The sequence below is a fragment of the Microplitis demolitor genome, chromosome 4, assembly GCF_026212275.2.
Source record: "Microplitis demolitor isolate Queensland-Clemson2020A chromosome 4, iyMicDemo2.1a, whole genome shotgun sequence".
Classification (NCBI taxonomy): domain Eukaryota; kingdom Metazoa; phylum Arthropoda; class Insecta; order Hymenoptera; family Braconidae; genus Microplitis; species Microplitis demolitor.
In genome coordinates, this window is record NC_068548.1 from 20,342,820 (window position 1) to 20,357,564 (window position 14,745).

The window sequence follows — 14,745 nt, forward strand, 5'->3', positions numbered from 1 at the left end:
ATGATAAATATCTTAACAATTTATCTAATACACAGTAAAATAAATTGTCTAAAATTTATCATCTGTGTTAAAAACAGTCTACTCAAAATTTGTATTAAAATTTTAACGTAATTCAGGTAATGCAGAAACACAATATTTTTTGCTGTGTAGCAAAGTGATGAAAAAAATACTCCTCTCTCAGTAATCAATTCAATTGGCATCACTTTTCTAAAGTGATTCGATAAATAATAATTTTGTTTGACTATACTATTGAAGATTTTGTATCCAATAGAATTAATTTTATTACGAGAAAGTTATCAAGGCCGTAAAATATTATTTACTGCGTTGTAAAAAATAATCGAGACAATACAATGTATATATATTCTTCATATATGTAAAATAAAAAAAAATTATTATTACGAGTATTGCTGCCAGTTGGCTCATACTACTACTGCATTGTTGTTATTTTATTGAAGTTATTCAAGCTTTTAAAATATTACTTATTTATTAAGTTCATAATTTATTTGTTTATTTAAAATTTTTTTGCAAACTGATAAAAAAAAAAAATCTGAAAAACGGTTGATCCTGGCGAACAACAAAATTTCCTACAGTTTCCGAGCTCCCTGAGCTCGAAAAAATTAGTACACGTAAATTTTAGAGCTTGTCAAGCCCAAAAAACTGTTTGACCGACATAACCTTACTATTCGCTAAAAAAAAATAATTTTTGTCTAACAGTACCTTTGGAACGAACCAACCGATTCATGCGTACATGGTGGCAATCGAAAGAGCTGATTAAGACTTAGATCTGGATACATTTTGAGGCAAATCAGACAAGTGGTTTATGAGTTATAGGAAAAAAACCTCAAAAAACAATTTTTCAAATTTTTATTTCTCGTATAACTCGTAAACTACTTGACCGATCGACTTGAAATTCTATCCAGTTCTAAGTTTCGGTCAGCCCTTTCGATTGCCGTCAAGAACGTTCAAATCGGTTAATTCGTTTCAAAGATATCGTACGACAAAAATAGTATACATGCACTCACACACCCACACACGAATACAAACACGTTGACGGCCGTCTAAAAATCGTCAGAGTAAATTTCTAAAAGCACAGAACGTCGAGATCTTATTAAAATTCGATTTTCGAAAATCAGACCGAAACTAATAACTTATTTTTTTTTTAAATTTTCAATTTTAATAGCGGGAAGTTGGAAATTTATTTAAAAATAAAAAATTGACTTATGTTTCTGAAGATAAAAGAATAAAATTTTATTTATTTAATCAAAAGTAATCTTTTAAAATACCTTTGCTGTGAAGTAGGTCATTTACAAATGCCCGTCGATATTTTAAGTGATAAAATAATGATTTATTGAGTGGATTAAAACTGACGTACATTACACTCAATAAAAAATGTTCATCTTGCTATTTAATTCACTTTCTAATGCTACACTTTTTTTATTTGCGATAAAAATAAATTTATTTGCTTAATTTAAATTTTTATTTAGGTTCTTATCAAATAGAGTAGATGGAGAATGTATAAAATTATCTGAAAAAATAATATAATTCTAGTTTTTGTTGAGATTGCGTTGGATGAAAATAATCAATTTCAAGCTCGGTATATTTTTTTAAGACACTTTTGATTGCTTTGGTATTAAAATTTATTCAAAAAAGCTACAGGTTAAAGAAGTGGACTGCGAAAAATCGTAAAATTTTTTTTCTCTTTTCTTTTAAGTAAATTGCAGCTTAAAAGCCTAAAGTTTTAGTCGTTGACATGAAAAAAAAAATTGAATTCTGTGATTTTTTTTTTTATGATAATGTAAAATAAAAAATTGCTGCAGGAAAATTAAAAAATTAAACAGAAAAAATTTTTCTGCAATTAAGGGGCAAAATTCAAAAATTTTTTAGTCGATTTTTCAAACTGTCGTCTTATGAACTGAATTTTGATATTAAAAATAATTTAAGTATAAAGTAGAGATTTGAATTTTTCTTATATATTTAATATAAATTTAAAAAATATGTTAACAGAAAAAAATGTCTTCTCTACGTACACAATCAAGTGGTGGCGCAGTAGTGGGCTTCGGTAGTGTTGGATCAGATCGTACTGGTGCAACATCAACAGCAGGTGGTTCGCATTCGCATTCACACTCACACAGGAAACATCATCACCATCATCGAAGTAGAAGTGCACCGCGAACTCCAGAGAAACCGCCACGTAAGCGTCATCTCAACACTGGTGCAAGTCTTGCCTCGATACCCAGTCAGATAAAGTTGTCGATGCTCAACAGCGGTCTTATTTCATTCGGTGAGTCAACTTCAGCTAAACTAACTTATAACTAACAACTCTCGGATAAATCCCCTGCCTTTTAAATTTTCCAATTTTTATAAATTAAATTTAAAAAGAAGCCAGACGTAATTAAACTTCCATGTTAATTTAATTTTTTATTTTTACGCCCCTTCTTTGTTCAACTTTTTCCCTGGTTTATCTATCTGACTATCAGACAAAGGAAATAAGGGAAAAAGAAAACAAACTTGGGCAAACACCAGTAGATGGTGATGATTTGAATGTTAAATTTTGTCACCATTAGCAAGTCAATACACAAGCATATATAAGTAATTCCGCCATCGCAAGTAGCGACTATGTCGTCCCTGAACGCTTTCAAGCTTCTCTTGTATTCAGACTTCATTTTACTTCAGAGCTTTCTGGATAAATCTGTGATTATAGTAGAGGTTGAGGGGTAAGATGGCCGTCTTTAAAAATTTTTTACAATATTATCAAACTAACTGGGATATTTTATCACGATTGACTACGAAATAAGTTTTCATAATTTATTTAAAAAAAGGAGGTATGATGGCTCCACCAAAAAATTCTGATCCTGAAGTTAGCAGACAATTAATAATTTTTGGATTTTTTTTTTCAGCAAATGAATTATAAAAAAAAAAATCTAAAAATATGCACATGTAGAAAATTTTAAAAACTACAAGTGCAATTTTTTTAAATATTTTTTTTTTATAATTTATCGTTTTGAATAAATTTTCAAAATTATTAGACGTTGACTAACTTTATGGTACTGAAGTTAGCTGACGTCTAATAAATTTTGGAATTTTTGTTACCGATAAATTATAAAAAAAAAAAATATTTTTAAAAATTGCACCTGTAGTTTTTAAAATTTTCTAAATGTGCATATTTCTAGTTTTTGTTTTTTTTGTAATTGATTTAGAGACAAAAAATCCGAAAATTACTAATTGTCTGCGAACTTCAAGATCATCTAACTTGAGTATCATAAAAAATTAACTTTTTAAAATTTTTGTACTTTACGCACTGTAAGAAGTCAGCAGTGAATTTGGAGTAGTTACGGATTTTATTTAAATCCAAATTCATTCCGTCACTCGGAGCTTCAGAGTTTTTAAAAAAAATTACTACGCGTACGGAGTAAAAAAGGAGTTTGGCTTCTCTAGGAGTTAATTTTCCTCCGAGGGAAAAAATAAATAAGCAGTCGTCTGTTCCACATTCACTCCGAATTTAATTCACGTACATTTCGCAAATTTTTTACAACGTAGGCCCAATAGTTCATAAAAATCGCAGAGCTTTTTAATGTAAGCTGGACTTTGAAGCTTAAAAAAATTTTTTTTTTATTATTTTTAACTCCGCTAAGAAAAGTGTAAATTTTCAAAAATTCAAGAAGTTATTATTTTTACTAAAGATGCCATTTCAGAAAAAAATTTTCTTTGGGCACTCAAAAAATTTGTCTTCCCATGTTATTTTAATTTTTTAAAAATTTGAGTAAATCGAAACAAATCTCCGGTCGTAAAATGGAGAGGAAAAAAATGACTTTAACGAGATAAATATTTTTTCTGAACTAGTAGCTCACTTTACCCCAGATTCCTTATATAAAAATATAAATTTATATTTACTGAAATATGAAAGGTCAATTTATCTTACACCCACATATCATTAAAAACCATAACTTGTTTAAAAAAAAGCCATGAAAGACTTTAGTGCATTAATTAAAATTGATTTTAGTATGCAATTAAATGCATATATATACATATACCTGTATATATACTTATAACGCCGTGTGAGTTAAAGTTTTATATATCACTAGTTTTTATTTGCTCCCATGAATTACATTGGGTTAGCAAGTGTTGAAAAAAAAAAAATAAAAAATGCAATTAAACCTTTGGAAACATTTAAAACGCTTGGGAGATTAAAGGGGGAGTAGCCGACAACTGATGTCTTGTATGCACTTGCAATTTTAAATTCCCATGGCAGACTGCGCTCTCATATATTTCCGTGGAATTGCTCTGTAAGACTTACGGGTCCAGTAAAATAAGGATAATATATATTAAATGTAACATGTGATATTGTATCACGAGAATTTCAGACAATTCTCAATATATACATGTATATATTTTTAGCCCTATATTTATACTGTGGTTCAAACTGTCGCTTGAATTATATTAGTTAATTTTCCTTCACTCTCAGTCACTTACTCCCACTAAAAGCTGATCTTGACACAGATTTTTGATGACACTGACCGAGCATTATTTCTTTCGTTTCTTGCACTCAGCTCATATTAATTTTATTTCATTAAAAAAAAAAAAAACATTTTTTTACATAAAAAAGAAATGCATTTTTTGATAAATTTATTAAATTGCTAATTTGAGTTTTGCGATAAATAAATTTAAATTATGACTTAATTTTGAATTTAAATTTTAAAATTTTAATATCTAATTTTATTAAAGATTTAAAGTTTTTTTTTTCAAGGACTAACATCATAATATATTATTAAATTTTTTATTAAAAGATTATCATGATTTAATAATATTAATAAACTTTAAAAAAAAAAAAACGCTTGTTACAAAAGCATAAAAAATAAAATTTTATTTCGAGCAATAATGTAAAGTAACTATTTTTCATTATTTTTTATTATAAAGAAAAAGATATAAAATACGCACTTCGCCAAGTTGTAAAAAAATAAAAAAGTAAAGAAAAAAGTATATAAACTAAACTGAAATGAAAGCTTGTAATATAAAAAGAAAATTACATTGGGTTGAATTTCTCCCCAGTGGCGGGAAAAGTAGCGAATGATTTTTTCAAAGTATCTCGGTCGCACGTTAACATCGAACGGGGACACATTGCGTTATTTGAGGCGGAAACTAGACGACAGGATCTCGTTAAAAGACCTATTTGCAAAGACCGTTTGCCATTTTCAAGCGCCGGTATAAGAGTTTGAGAACGTCTATAATTCAACGTGAGATATACAAAACATTTACTCGGTTTTATTTTTCTTTTTTGCTGAAACAAAGAGTCAAAGGATGATTACCTGAGATATGCAATTGAATTTTTTTAAATGAAATAAATTTTTTTAATGTCAGAGCACATGAAATGTGAGAATGGGTAATATCTCAGGAGTCACTGGAAATTAACAAATTGTGTTTATAGTGACAAAGCACTCGTGTAAACGTCCATTAGCATAACCCAAGTGAGCCTGACTATTCGGTAATTGACCGTAGTTGGCACTGCGACAAGTACAAAGTTTGTTTCCTGTGATTTAACCTACTACTTTAGTTTCTAATCTACATTGAGTCGAGCGAAATGCCTCCTTGATTAATTTCCATCATTTGCTCCAGTAAATAAATGAATTTTAAAAAATCTGTTTTGTTTTTTTAACTTTCTCCTGTCAAAAACTTGGCGGCATAAAAAAATAATAATTGAAAATTTTTCATTTGAATTTTTATTGAAACCAGAATTTTGGATTTGACTCATTCAAGTTGCAATTTTTTCTGACAGTAAAGTCGACTACCGTAATAAACTGGTCTAGAGGACGTAGGGGAAATTTTTCTTGAAATTTAAATCTCCCACTACCGTGCGTTTAGTTTTGTTCTCGACTACTCGTTATAAGCCTGTTTTATTTTATGGGATTTCAAACGTCATATTTACGGTTTGTTACATACGTCAGTGTCCCGATTTTTCTAGTGCTTATGGCGCTAAAATAAATACTTATCTTTTTACACTAATAATTATTTTAATAGAAAAAATTATAATGACAAGGGTATTAATTACAGTAATAATAATAATAATTGTTATTGATCAACATAATGCTCAATAAAACTTTTAAATTGTAATAGAAGCTTTAATTGTAATTAATGATTACAATTATCAACAATAAATTATATTTTACTTAAGATTGATTAAATTATTATCCGCAAAAGATCGATAGTAAATTTTCATCATTAATTTTGATATTTTGTTCCTCTTGTTAGTTTATAATTTAGAGAATTTTAACGGAGGCTTATAACGGGATGTCTGGTACGAAACTCAAAAAAGTGGTTAAGTGGGGGCTGTTTGGACTCAGTACCTATCGATTGAGAGGAAGAGGCTTATAACGGGTAATCGACTATTAAAAAAATTTCGATTTTTTTTTTACTCTTTTCATATTATCTTCACGGACTGATTTTCGATATAAAATATATTTGATTAAAGTTGAATCAAATTTTGATATCAACAGTGATAAGTTAATTTATCATTTTTTCATAAAAATAAAAGAAATGAAATGTGAATTTTTTTTTTGTCAATCAAAAAGTTAATAAAAAAAATGAGAATACTTTTATATAGTAATTGACAATTTACTTTTTATGACACTGGTAGATAGATGACGAGTGAAAAATGCGAACAAATGATAGAAAAATCTTAAACCAACTAACGAGTTTGCCCCGAGTCTAGAGTGCTTCTATAAAAAAAAGGTACTAGAAAAATAAAAATAAATAAAACATCAAGAGTTTCCCGCTGGTGATCTCTTGCAATTTCTACAAATGCCCACAGGCATCCTAAGGTACTTTAGTAAATAAAATTTTTCGCAGTACTCCAAAGAAATGGAATAAAAAAAATGAAATAAATAAATAAAAATCTAAAATTACCGAGGAAGAGTTAAAGATGGAAACGATCTCAGCTTGTTGAAAGTGGATAGGTGATTTAACTCGGTTCCCAAGAAACCTTATGATTTTTAATTGCAATTGCGAAACTGAAAAAGTTTCATTTTTAATCGGTAGCTCTTTTTTATCCACTATTCTTTAGTTTGACTTTTGTTTTTTAATTTTTTTATCATTTATTCTGTTTTAAATATAGTCACGACTATGTTGAGTATTTTAATATTCAAAAAAAAATTTTTCATTTTAAAATTAAATATATAAATTACTCGGATTAATAAATAGGAAATTGAACAATAAAGCTTTGAATTAACTTATGCCCTAGTAAATTTATTCAAATCAATTTCATAGAGTTTATTGTGTAATTACACAATAAAATAATAATAATAATAATAATATTAAAGAAATTAATAATTACTGAAAAAAAATATATACAGGGGGTGGAGGGGCAAAATGGGGAACTTGATAGAAAAAATTTTTAGTTGCCGTTAAAAAAAATACATTTTTTGCGGGTAAAATTCGGCACTCCCTAAAAAAAAGTGAAGAAAAAATTCTGGAGAATAAATAAATTTGATTAAATTAAATTTTCTTATGTGTAATTCACCTAAATAAAAATTACACTTCACATAACTATAGAATGCAATTGAAGAAAAATATTTTCAATAATTTTTGCCATAAAACAAAAATCGTGAACATTTTTGGACTGAAATTTTCAGTTTTTGAAAAATTTTAACAAAAAAAAAAAAATTCAAAATAATTCTCAATTATATTTACACATAATTTCGGAATGTTTCAAAAATGAACTTTTTTTATAGAATTTCCGGGGTATCCCATAGTGCCCCCTATCCCCCCCCCCTATATATATTACTTAAATTAAAAGTATTTAAAAATAGTTAAAAAATAGGACAATTTACGCATAATTCCCCGAAAATTTAGGCCTCTTTATCAATAAAAAAAAATTTTCTTATCTATTAAATATGATGGTCCATTCTACCCCTTATGTAGATATTAATTTAATAAGCGCATATTAATATGAAATAATTATTGGCCAATTAATAAGTAAAAATAGTAAAAAAAAAATGATTAATAAAAATTTTTTAGCGGCCCATTTGACCCTATTCATCATATCTATTATTAAATAACAACTTTAATATGAATGATAAATGTTCAAATTTGTAAAACTTGAAGTGTAATGACTTGAAGTAAACTAAAATTAAATATTTAATTCAGCCACAACTTTGTAATCTATTTACTCCTCCATCGATTAATATTTATCAAGTGCGAAGATGTAATGCATAGTATATCAAACACTGTCAGCCAGTCACATTCGATTATGCAAAATCGATGAGATCCGTACTGAGACGCCAGAATATATAATAAATAACTCGATTTCGTATGACCACACAAGACTATATATTTCTCACATAGAAACAGAATCCAAGAGCTTTTACTATCCCTGTCACAAGCTCTTTTATCTCCGCATGGATGCTTACATTCCTACAAATGTTATCATCTTTTCCAATATTTTATTTTATTTCATTTCATTTTCTTTCTTTCCTTTTCCCTTTTCTGTATCTTCAACTCTGTGCTTTTTTTAAATTTTCTAAAACGCTCTCATCTAATTACGGTTTCTTTGTAAATATAATAAGAATAATAATGATAATGAAGGAAAAAAATAACGTAATTAATTAGTTGGATCTCTCTGTCGCGTAAAAAAAGTTGAAAGCTATTGATCGGTATACTTTGAAGCTTAAAGGATAAATTTTCTCTTTAGCTTACGGATGTCGACCACACCCTGCATGTCCTAGGTCATATAATTGAGATAGAACCGCATGAATCTCTGCTCTGAATATCCAATCGATCGTATCACCTCATCTCTCGTCCTTTATTTATTTTAAAATTTTAAAAATGGAAATAGAAATGAAAGAAAGAAAGGAAAAATCTTTTGCATTTATTATTGCATTAATGGAGCCGTGTATATTTTTATTAGGATTTTTTTTTATACGTTAATTTAGCTTTTGTTTACCTACATCATATCGGTTGACTTGTAATTCGACTATATTTTATCCTCTTTCTCCTCTCTTCTACTCCTTCAAGCTCACGTCGAACAGTAAGTTTTAATGGAACCAGCAAATCCGATTACTGGACGCCTGGGAATAGTAGTTTTGCGATACTCATTGCCGAATTACTGCAGACCAATACACTACGTGTTAGCTACACATGTGTGAAAATTTATCGAGCTGTTAATATTCTAGTCACTACTGAATATATGTATATATATATATTTACTGATAAGTCAGTGCTGGATTTTTTTTTCTTTTATTTATAAGTAATCGGATTAAATATATGAATAGACTACATATGAATAGTTATATATATATATATATATATATATATATATATATATATATATATATATGTATATATATATATATATGTATATACTTAAGAGATAAAGTCTGGAATAATTATTAAGTACAGAAAATTTTTATTATATTTAATAACTTTTTTATTGAAAAAGTATTAAGGATAAAAAAAAGTTTACATGAAAAAGTAGCTTTGAAGTGGAATCGCTTTTATGTAAAACACCAATCAATTTTTTACTTATATTTATAAATATATAAAGGAAAAAAAATTTTAATATTTGCAAGTTTAAATGCTTCGTAATTTTATGACGTTAATTTACGGCTTAGGAAAACCAAAAATTCCAAATATATGTTTATTTCTTTTTTTTTTTTATTTTTTTTTTGTTTTACCAATGAAAGAAAATATAATAATAAAGTTCACACCGTATAGATTGGAATTGAATTATTTTCCTGGCCGATATGCGCTCATGTTCCAATTTAATTTTACCTTGCAATCAGAGGTTTGGTTATTAGCCGCCTTTACCGATGTAGAATTTCTATCACCTCTATATTCCCTTTAGACTTGCTGCGGATCTAATCCAGAGTACGCTTTTACTCTATACATGTTTCGTGTTATTGTTCGCAATAATACGGGATATTCAAATCATCACTATTATTATTATTATTATTATTATTATTATTATTATTATTATTATTATTATTATTATTATTATTATTATTATTATTATTATTATTATTATTATTATTATTATTATTATTATTATTATTATTATTATTATTATTATTATTATTATTATTATTATTATTATTATAATTGTTAAATTTTTTATTTTTCTACTGTGAAAAATCGGGAATGAATACAAATTTTATTTAAATCCGAATTCCCTCCCTCACTTAGAGTTCCGGAGTTAAAAAAAAATCATTCCTTATGCGGAGTGAATAGGGGTTTTTTTTATGGCGGAGTGATTTTGGAGTGACGTGGATTTTATTTAAATCCGCATTCACTCCGTTCCAGAGTTTTAATACTTAAATAAATTAATATTTAATAGAAACAGCTGTTAATTAGAAACATAATTATTTAAATAAATAATTCATTGAGATATCAATAATTATACTTAAAATATTATGTTTTTAATTTATAAAATGTTTTAGTAACTCACGTAATTATAATTTCATATATATAATACATAGTGAAAATATTAAATTATTGAATAGCTATGGTGACATAGTTTTTATGGGAATATTTTATATTTCAGTACAATATGAAATGTTATCTCGTGGTATGGTTGATGTAAGTCATAAGACAGTTTGTGACTCAGTGGAAATTTTATTATCAGCTGGTTATAATTTTTAAAAATCATTTCGCGCGAATATATAAAAAGGGAGCTCGTAATTATTTCCGTACTCAATATAAATGTCTAAATATCAAAGACAGCTCACTATGTATTAGTAATTTTTTTTATAATTAATATTTTCCGAAACTCCCCTTCGGAGTGAAATTCACTCCGACGGAATTAAATAAATAAAAAATCATCCACTCCGCGTACACTCCGCTAATTCATTACAGTCTATAATTCAAATTACTGATAAAAACAAATTTATTAATACTAGTATAATTATTTGTTTTGTCTGCTTTCAAAACTTTTATTACAGTTGAATAGTCAATCAAACCGGTGATGCAATAAAAAGCTTATTATTGACATTGCATAGAAATCTGCTTCATATAAGAATTGAAATATAACTCAAATAATAAAAAAAAAAAAATATATTATACGTATAAAAGATCCAATATAATGGTAGGATGAACTCGAAAGGTATCGAGATGAAAAATAAAAAGAGGATCCTCAAAGTTTGTTAGATGTACAACATATATAGATTTTATCAGATCCTACAATCAAGAGCTAGGATACGTTTAGTTTGAAAGTCAAGTCTTTGAGACTTTTGATGCTGCGGAATTTCCTTTGCTTATATCTACATACCGCTGAATGTAATCAATGTTCTGCTAGAATTATATGTCATTACGATCCCTTTGTCATACTTAATTAAAATTAAAGAATTGATTAAAGGGAAAAAAAGTAATTTATCATAAAGATAATAGTTAAGTAATTGTCCTTATAAATGAATTTATTTTGGCGGGAATAATAATATTTAAGTTTAATTTCTGTGAGAATATTATTGTTATTATAGAAAATAATATTCTTTAATTAAATTATCAGCAAATTGGTGGCATAATTATTAAACTTTTTTAATCATTTTTATACCTCGCGGGAATATCAATTCCCGTTGCTATTATTTTTAATTAAGATTAATTATCTTGAGGTCATGAAATTATTACTATTTTTTTGCAATGATTTATGAAAATTGTTTTTAAAAAATTAATTCTTAATTATTTTGTGTGCAAATATTTTAAAAAATTAAATTACAATTTTTCTGTGCAATAACTTTTGACGGTTAATTTTCAATTATTTTACGTGCAAAATTTTGTAAAAGATATTTCAACTATTTTTTGCAGTATTGAAAAAATTTTTTTTTGGAAATGAATTTTTAATTATTTTGGGTTCATGTATTTAAAAATATTCAATTACTTTTTATTTTGTGCAATAATTTTTTAAAATTCATTTTCAATTATTTTGTGTGTAAAAACTCGAAAAATTATTTTTCGTAGTAATTGAAAAAAAATTTTTTTTTTTTTTGGGAATGAATGTTCAATTATTTTGAGTGCAAGTATTTCAAAATATTAAATTAATTTTTATTTTGTATAGTTATTTGTCAAAATTGATTTTCAATTATTTTATACGCAAAAGCTGTTAAAATACATTTCAATTATTTTTTACAGTAATTGAATTTTTTTTTTCTTTTGGAAATGAATTTTCAATTATTTTGAGTTCAAGTATTTCAAAATATTAAATTAATTTTTATTTTGTGTAATCATTCGTCAAAATTGATTTTCAATTATTTTATATGCAAAAGCTCTTAAAATACATTTCAATTATTTTTTAACAGTAATTGAATTTTTTTTTCTTTTGGAAATGAATTTTCAATTATTTTGAGTTCAAGTATTTCAAAATAATAAATTAATTTTTATTTTGTGTAATCATTCGTCAAAATTGATTTTCAATTATTTTATATGCAAAAGCTCATAAAATACATGTCAATTATTTTTTACAGTAATTAAATTTTTTTTTTTTTTTTAAATGAACTTTCAATTATTTTGGGTTCCAGTATTTAAAAATATTAAACTACTTTTTTTTTTCATGCAATAATTTTTAAAAATTAATTTTCAATTATTCTATTTGTTAAAGTTCATTAAAAATAATTCTTTTTTTTTTTTTTTTATATTTTCTGACACTTAGAGAAGTTAGAGTTAAAATATTTATAGTATGCGACCTAAAGCTGTGACGTTTAAGTGTTATTAGCTGAGATAAAAGCTTTTTGATTGTGTTCTTATAAGTATATAGAGTATCTGCATCGTGAGTAGAATCCTTTACTGTACAAGGTAATTAATGCCAAGAGACAGAGCTAATACATTGACGAAAACCATCGCGGCAGTCTCTCTGTGTAGAGTAACGAGCCTCTTAGCCTCATTTCCATTACTCACAACCCTATCTCAAAAGCTCAATTATATTTTATTCATACGTACCATCACTCAGTTCACGGCAAATTGAGATGGAAAATTGATTTTTTATTTTCGTTGTTACAAACTACTGGATCAGAGTGAAATACGTCCTACCAATCAGAATCAATATAAAAATTCTTTTTAAAAATATCCAATACTTGCAACTCATACTTTTTATGGCTTGAGCGAAATATATTTTATCGTGAAAAAGGGGTGAAAAATATTATGGGTATTGATCTCCAGAGGGTGCACAACAAAAAATAGTCGACTCAATTGTGCTTAGGTGATGGAAATGTGGGGATCAAGTGTACGAGTACAGATTCTATGAAGAGACACAAAAACTTGTGATATCCGACAGGAAGTTACTGTCAGAAGAAAAGCTGAGTATGAAAAACTCGATATAGTTTTTTTCTATTTTCAATTATAAAATAATTATTTACAATGCAGAAAAAAAAAATAACTAAATTCTGCTGCAGTGATTCTGTAGATAAAAAAAATAAGGATGATTGTTTAAATGCCGGATAAATGATTGGATGGAATGAGAAGCACGTGGCTGAGTAAAAAAAAAAAATAAGTTAGCTTCGAAAAGAGGTCAATAGATCTGGTAATGCACGAGTATAATCCTATTATGAGAAAAAGGATATTCAAGTCTTTCTTACGATATTCCATTTCTATTCTTCTCCAATTTGCCCCATCAGCGATTCGAAAGCTTTATGTAAGACCTCTAACTTTGTTTTCCTCTCGCTTTCTCCTGTTTCTTCTTAAGTACACATACACATATATATCTTCGTATAAAATATGAACAATAGAATTCCTTCTATTTGTCCTTTCTCTCAATCAATGACATGCTCTATTTGAAAATATTCCATAACTCCCTCAATTCAAATCCACTTCTATAGTCGGACATGATCTGTTTTTAAAATTTTTTTTAAACCATCATTTCCAATTTTTATTGAGTAAAAGTAATTTTTAAAAAAAATGTTTGACAGTTCGAGTGTCTTATGTACCAACATTTATAAGAGGTCTACTCGAGAAGTCACTGAAAATCATACTCAGTTTCACCTACACGTGAATTAACAGCAAATTCAGTAGTCTGATTATTCATCTGCTATAAGCCAAGTAGTGCATTTAAAGTCCAAGAGTAGTGTCTATCTAAAATGTATCTAACTTACATATATATACATTGTCTCTTATATATAGTAGTCAAGTAAATTGTACATAAGTAGCAAGTTCACTTAAGATGTAGTATAACAGTATAGTATATAAGCACTAGTACGTAAAGATCGGAGGTGCCTAGAGACATCGCAAAGCCACAGATACCTATTTGATAGAGTTATATATATATATATATATATATATATATATATATATATAACTTTGAAACTTAAGCTACTCCGAGTTGTTTCTATCTATGTTTGTGTCACTAGATGCGATAGTAAGACATTAATCTTCAACAAAATTACTTCATATTATTTATATCTATATATATAAGTTTAAGAATTAAATATATAGTATATACGAAATACTATTAACGGACTTTTGAACAATTGTCATGATAAAATTATTTGAATTACATGAATTTTTTTGTAATAAAAAAAATGTCTGATGCATTTGATACATTTATATTTTATGTGGTAAAGCCAATGAATCGTAATAATTCAACTTTATGGTTATTACTATTATTATTATTATTATTGTTATTTGAATAAATAATGGATGTGACCTTATTTCTTTCCCTCTTATTTAACTTTATATCAATGCATAATTTATCCCTGTTGACGTTCAATTCATTCCTTCACGGCATGGGGCATTAATAACATATTTATATGACGATGTATTTCCGTGTAAATTGAAAGC

General features: G+C 27.0%; 1 protein-coding gene across 1 annotated transcript in view; it reads left to right on the forward strand.

The window, feature by feature from the left end:
• The first annotated feature begins 2,010 nt into the window (after positions 1 to 2,010).
• LOC103568137 (receptor-type tyrosine-protein phosphatase kappa) overlaps positions 2,011 to 14,745 on the forward strand; it is a 55,106-nt gene continuing 42,371 nt past the window's right edge. The window contains exon 1 of the mRNA XM_014440900.2: positions 2,011 to 2,281. Within this exon, the coding sequence (XP_014296386.1) occupies positions 2,011 to 2,281 (271 nt within the window). The remainder of the gene's footprint in view (positions 2,282 to 14,745) is intronic.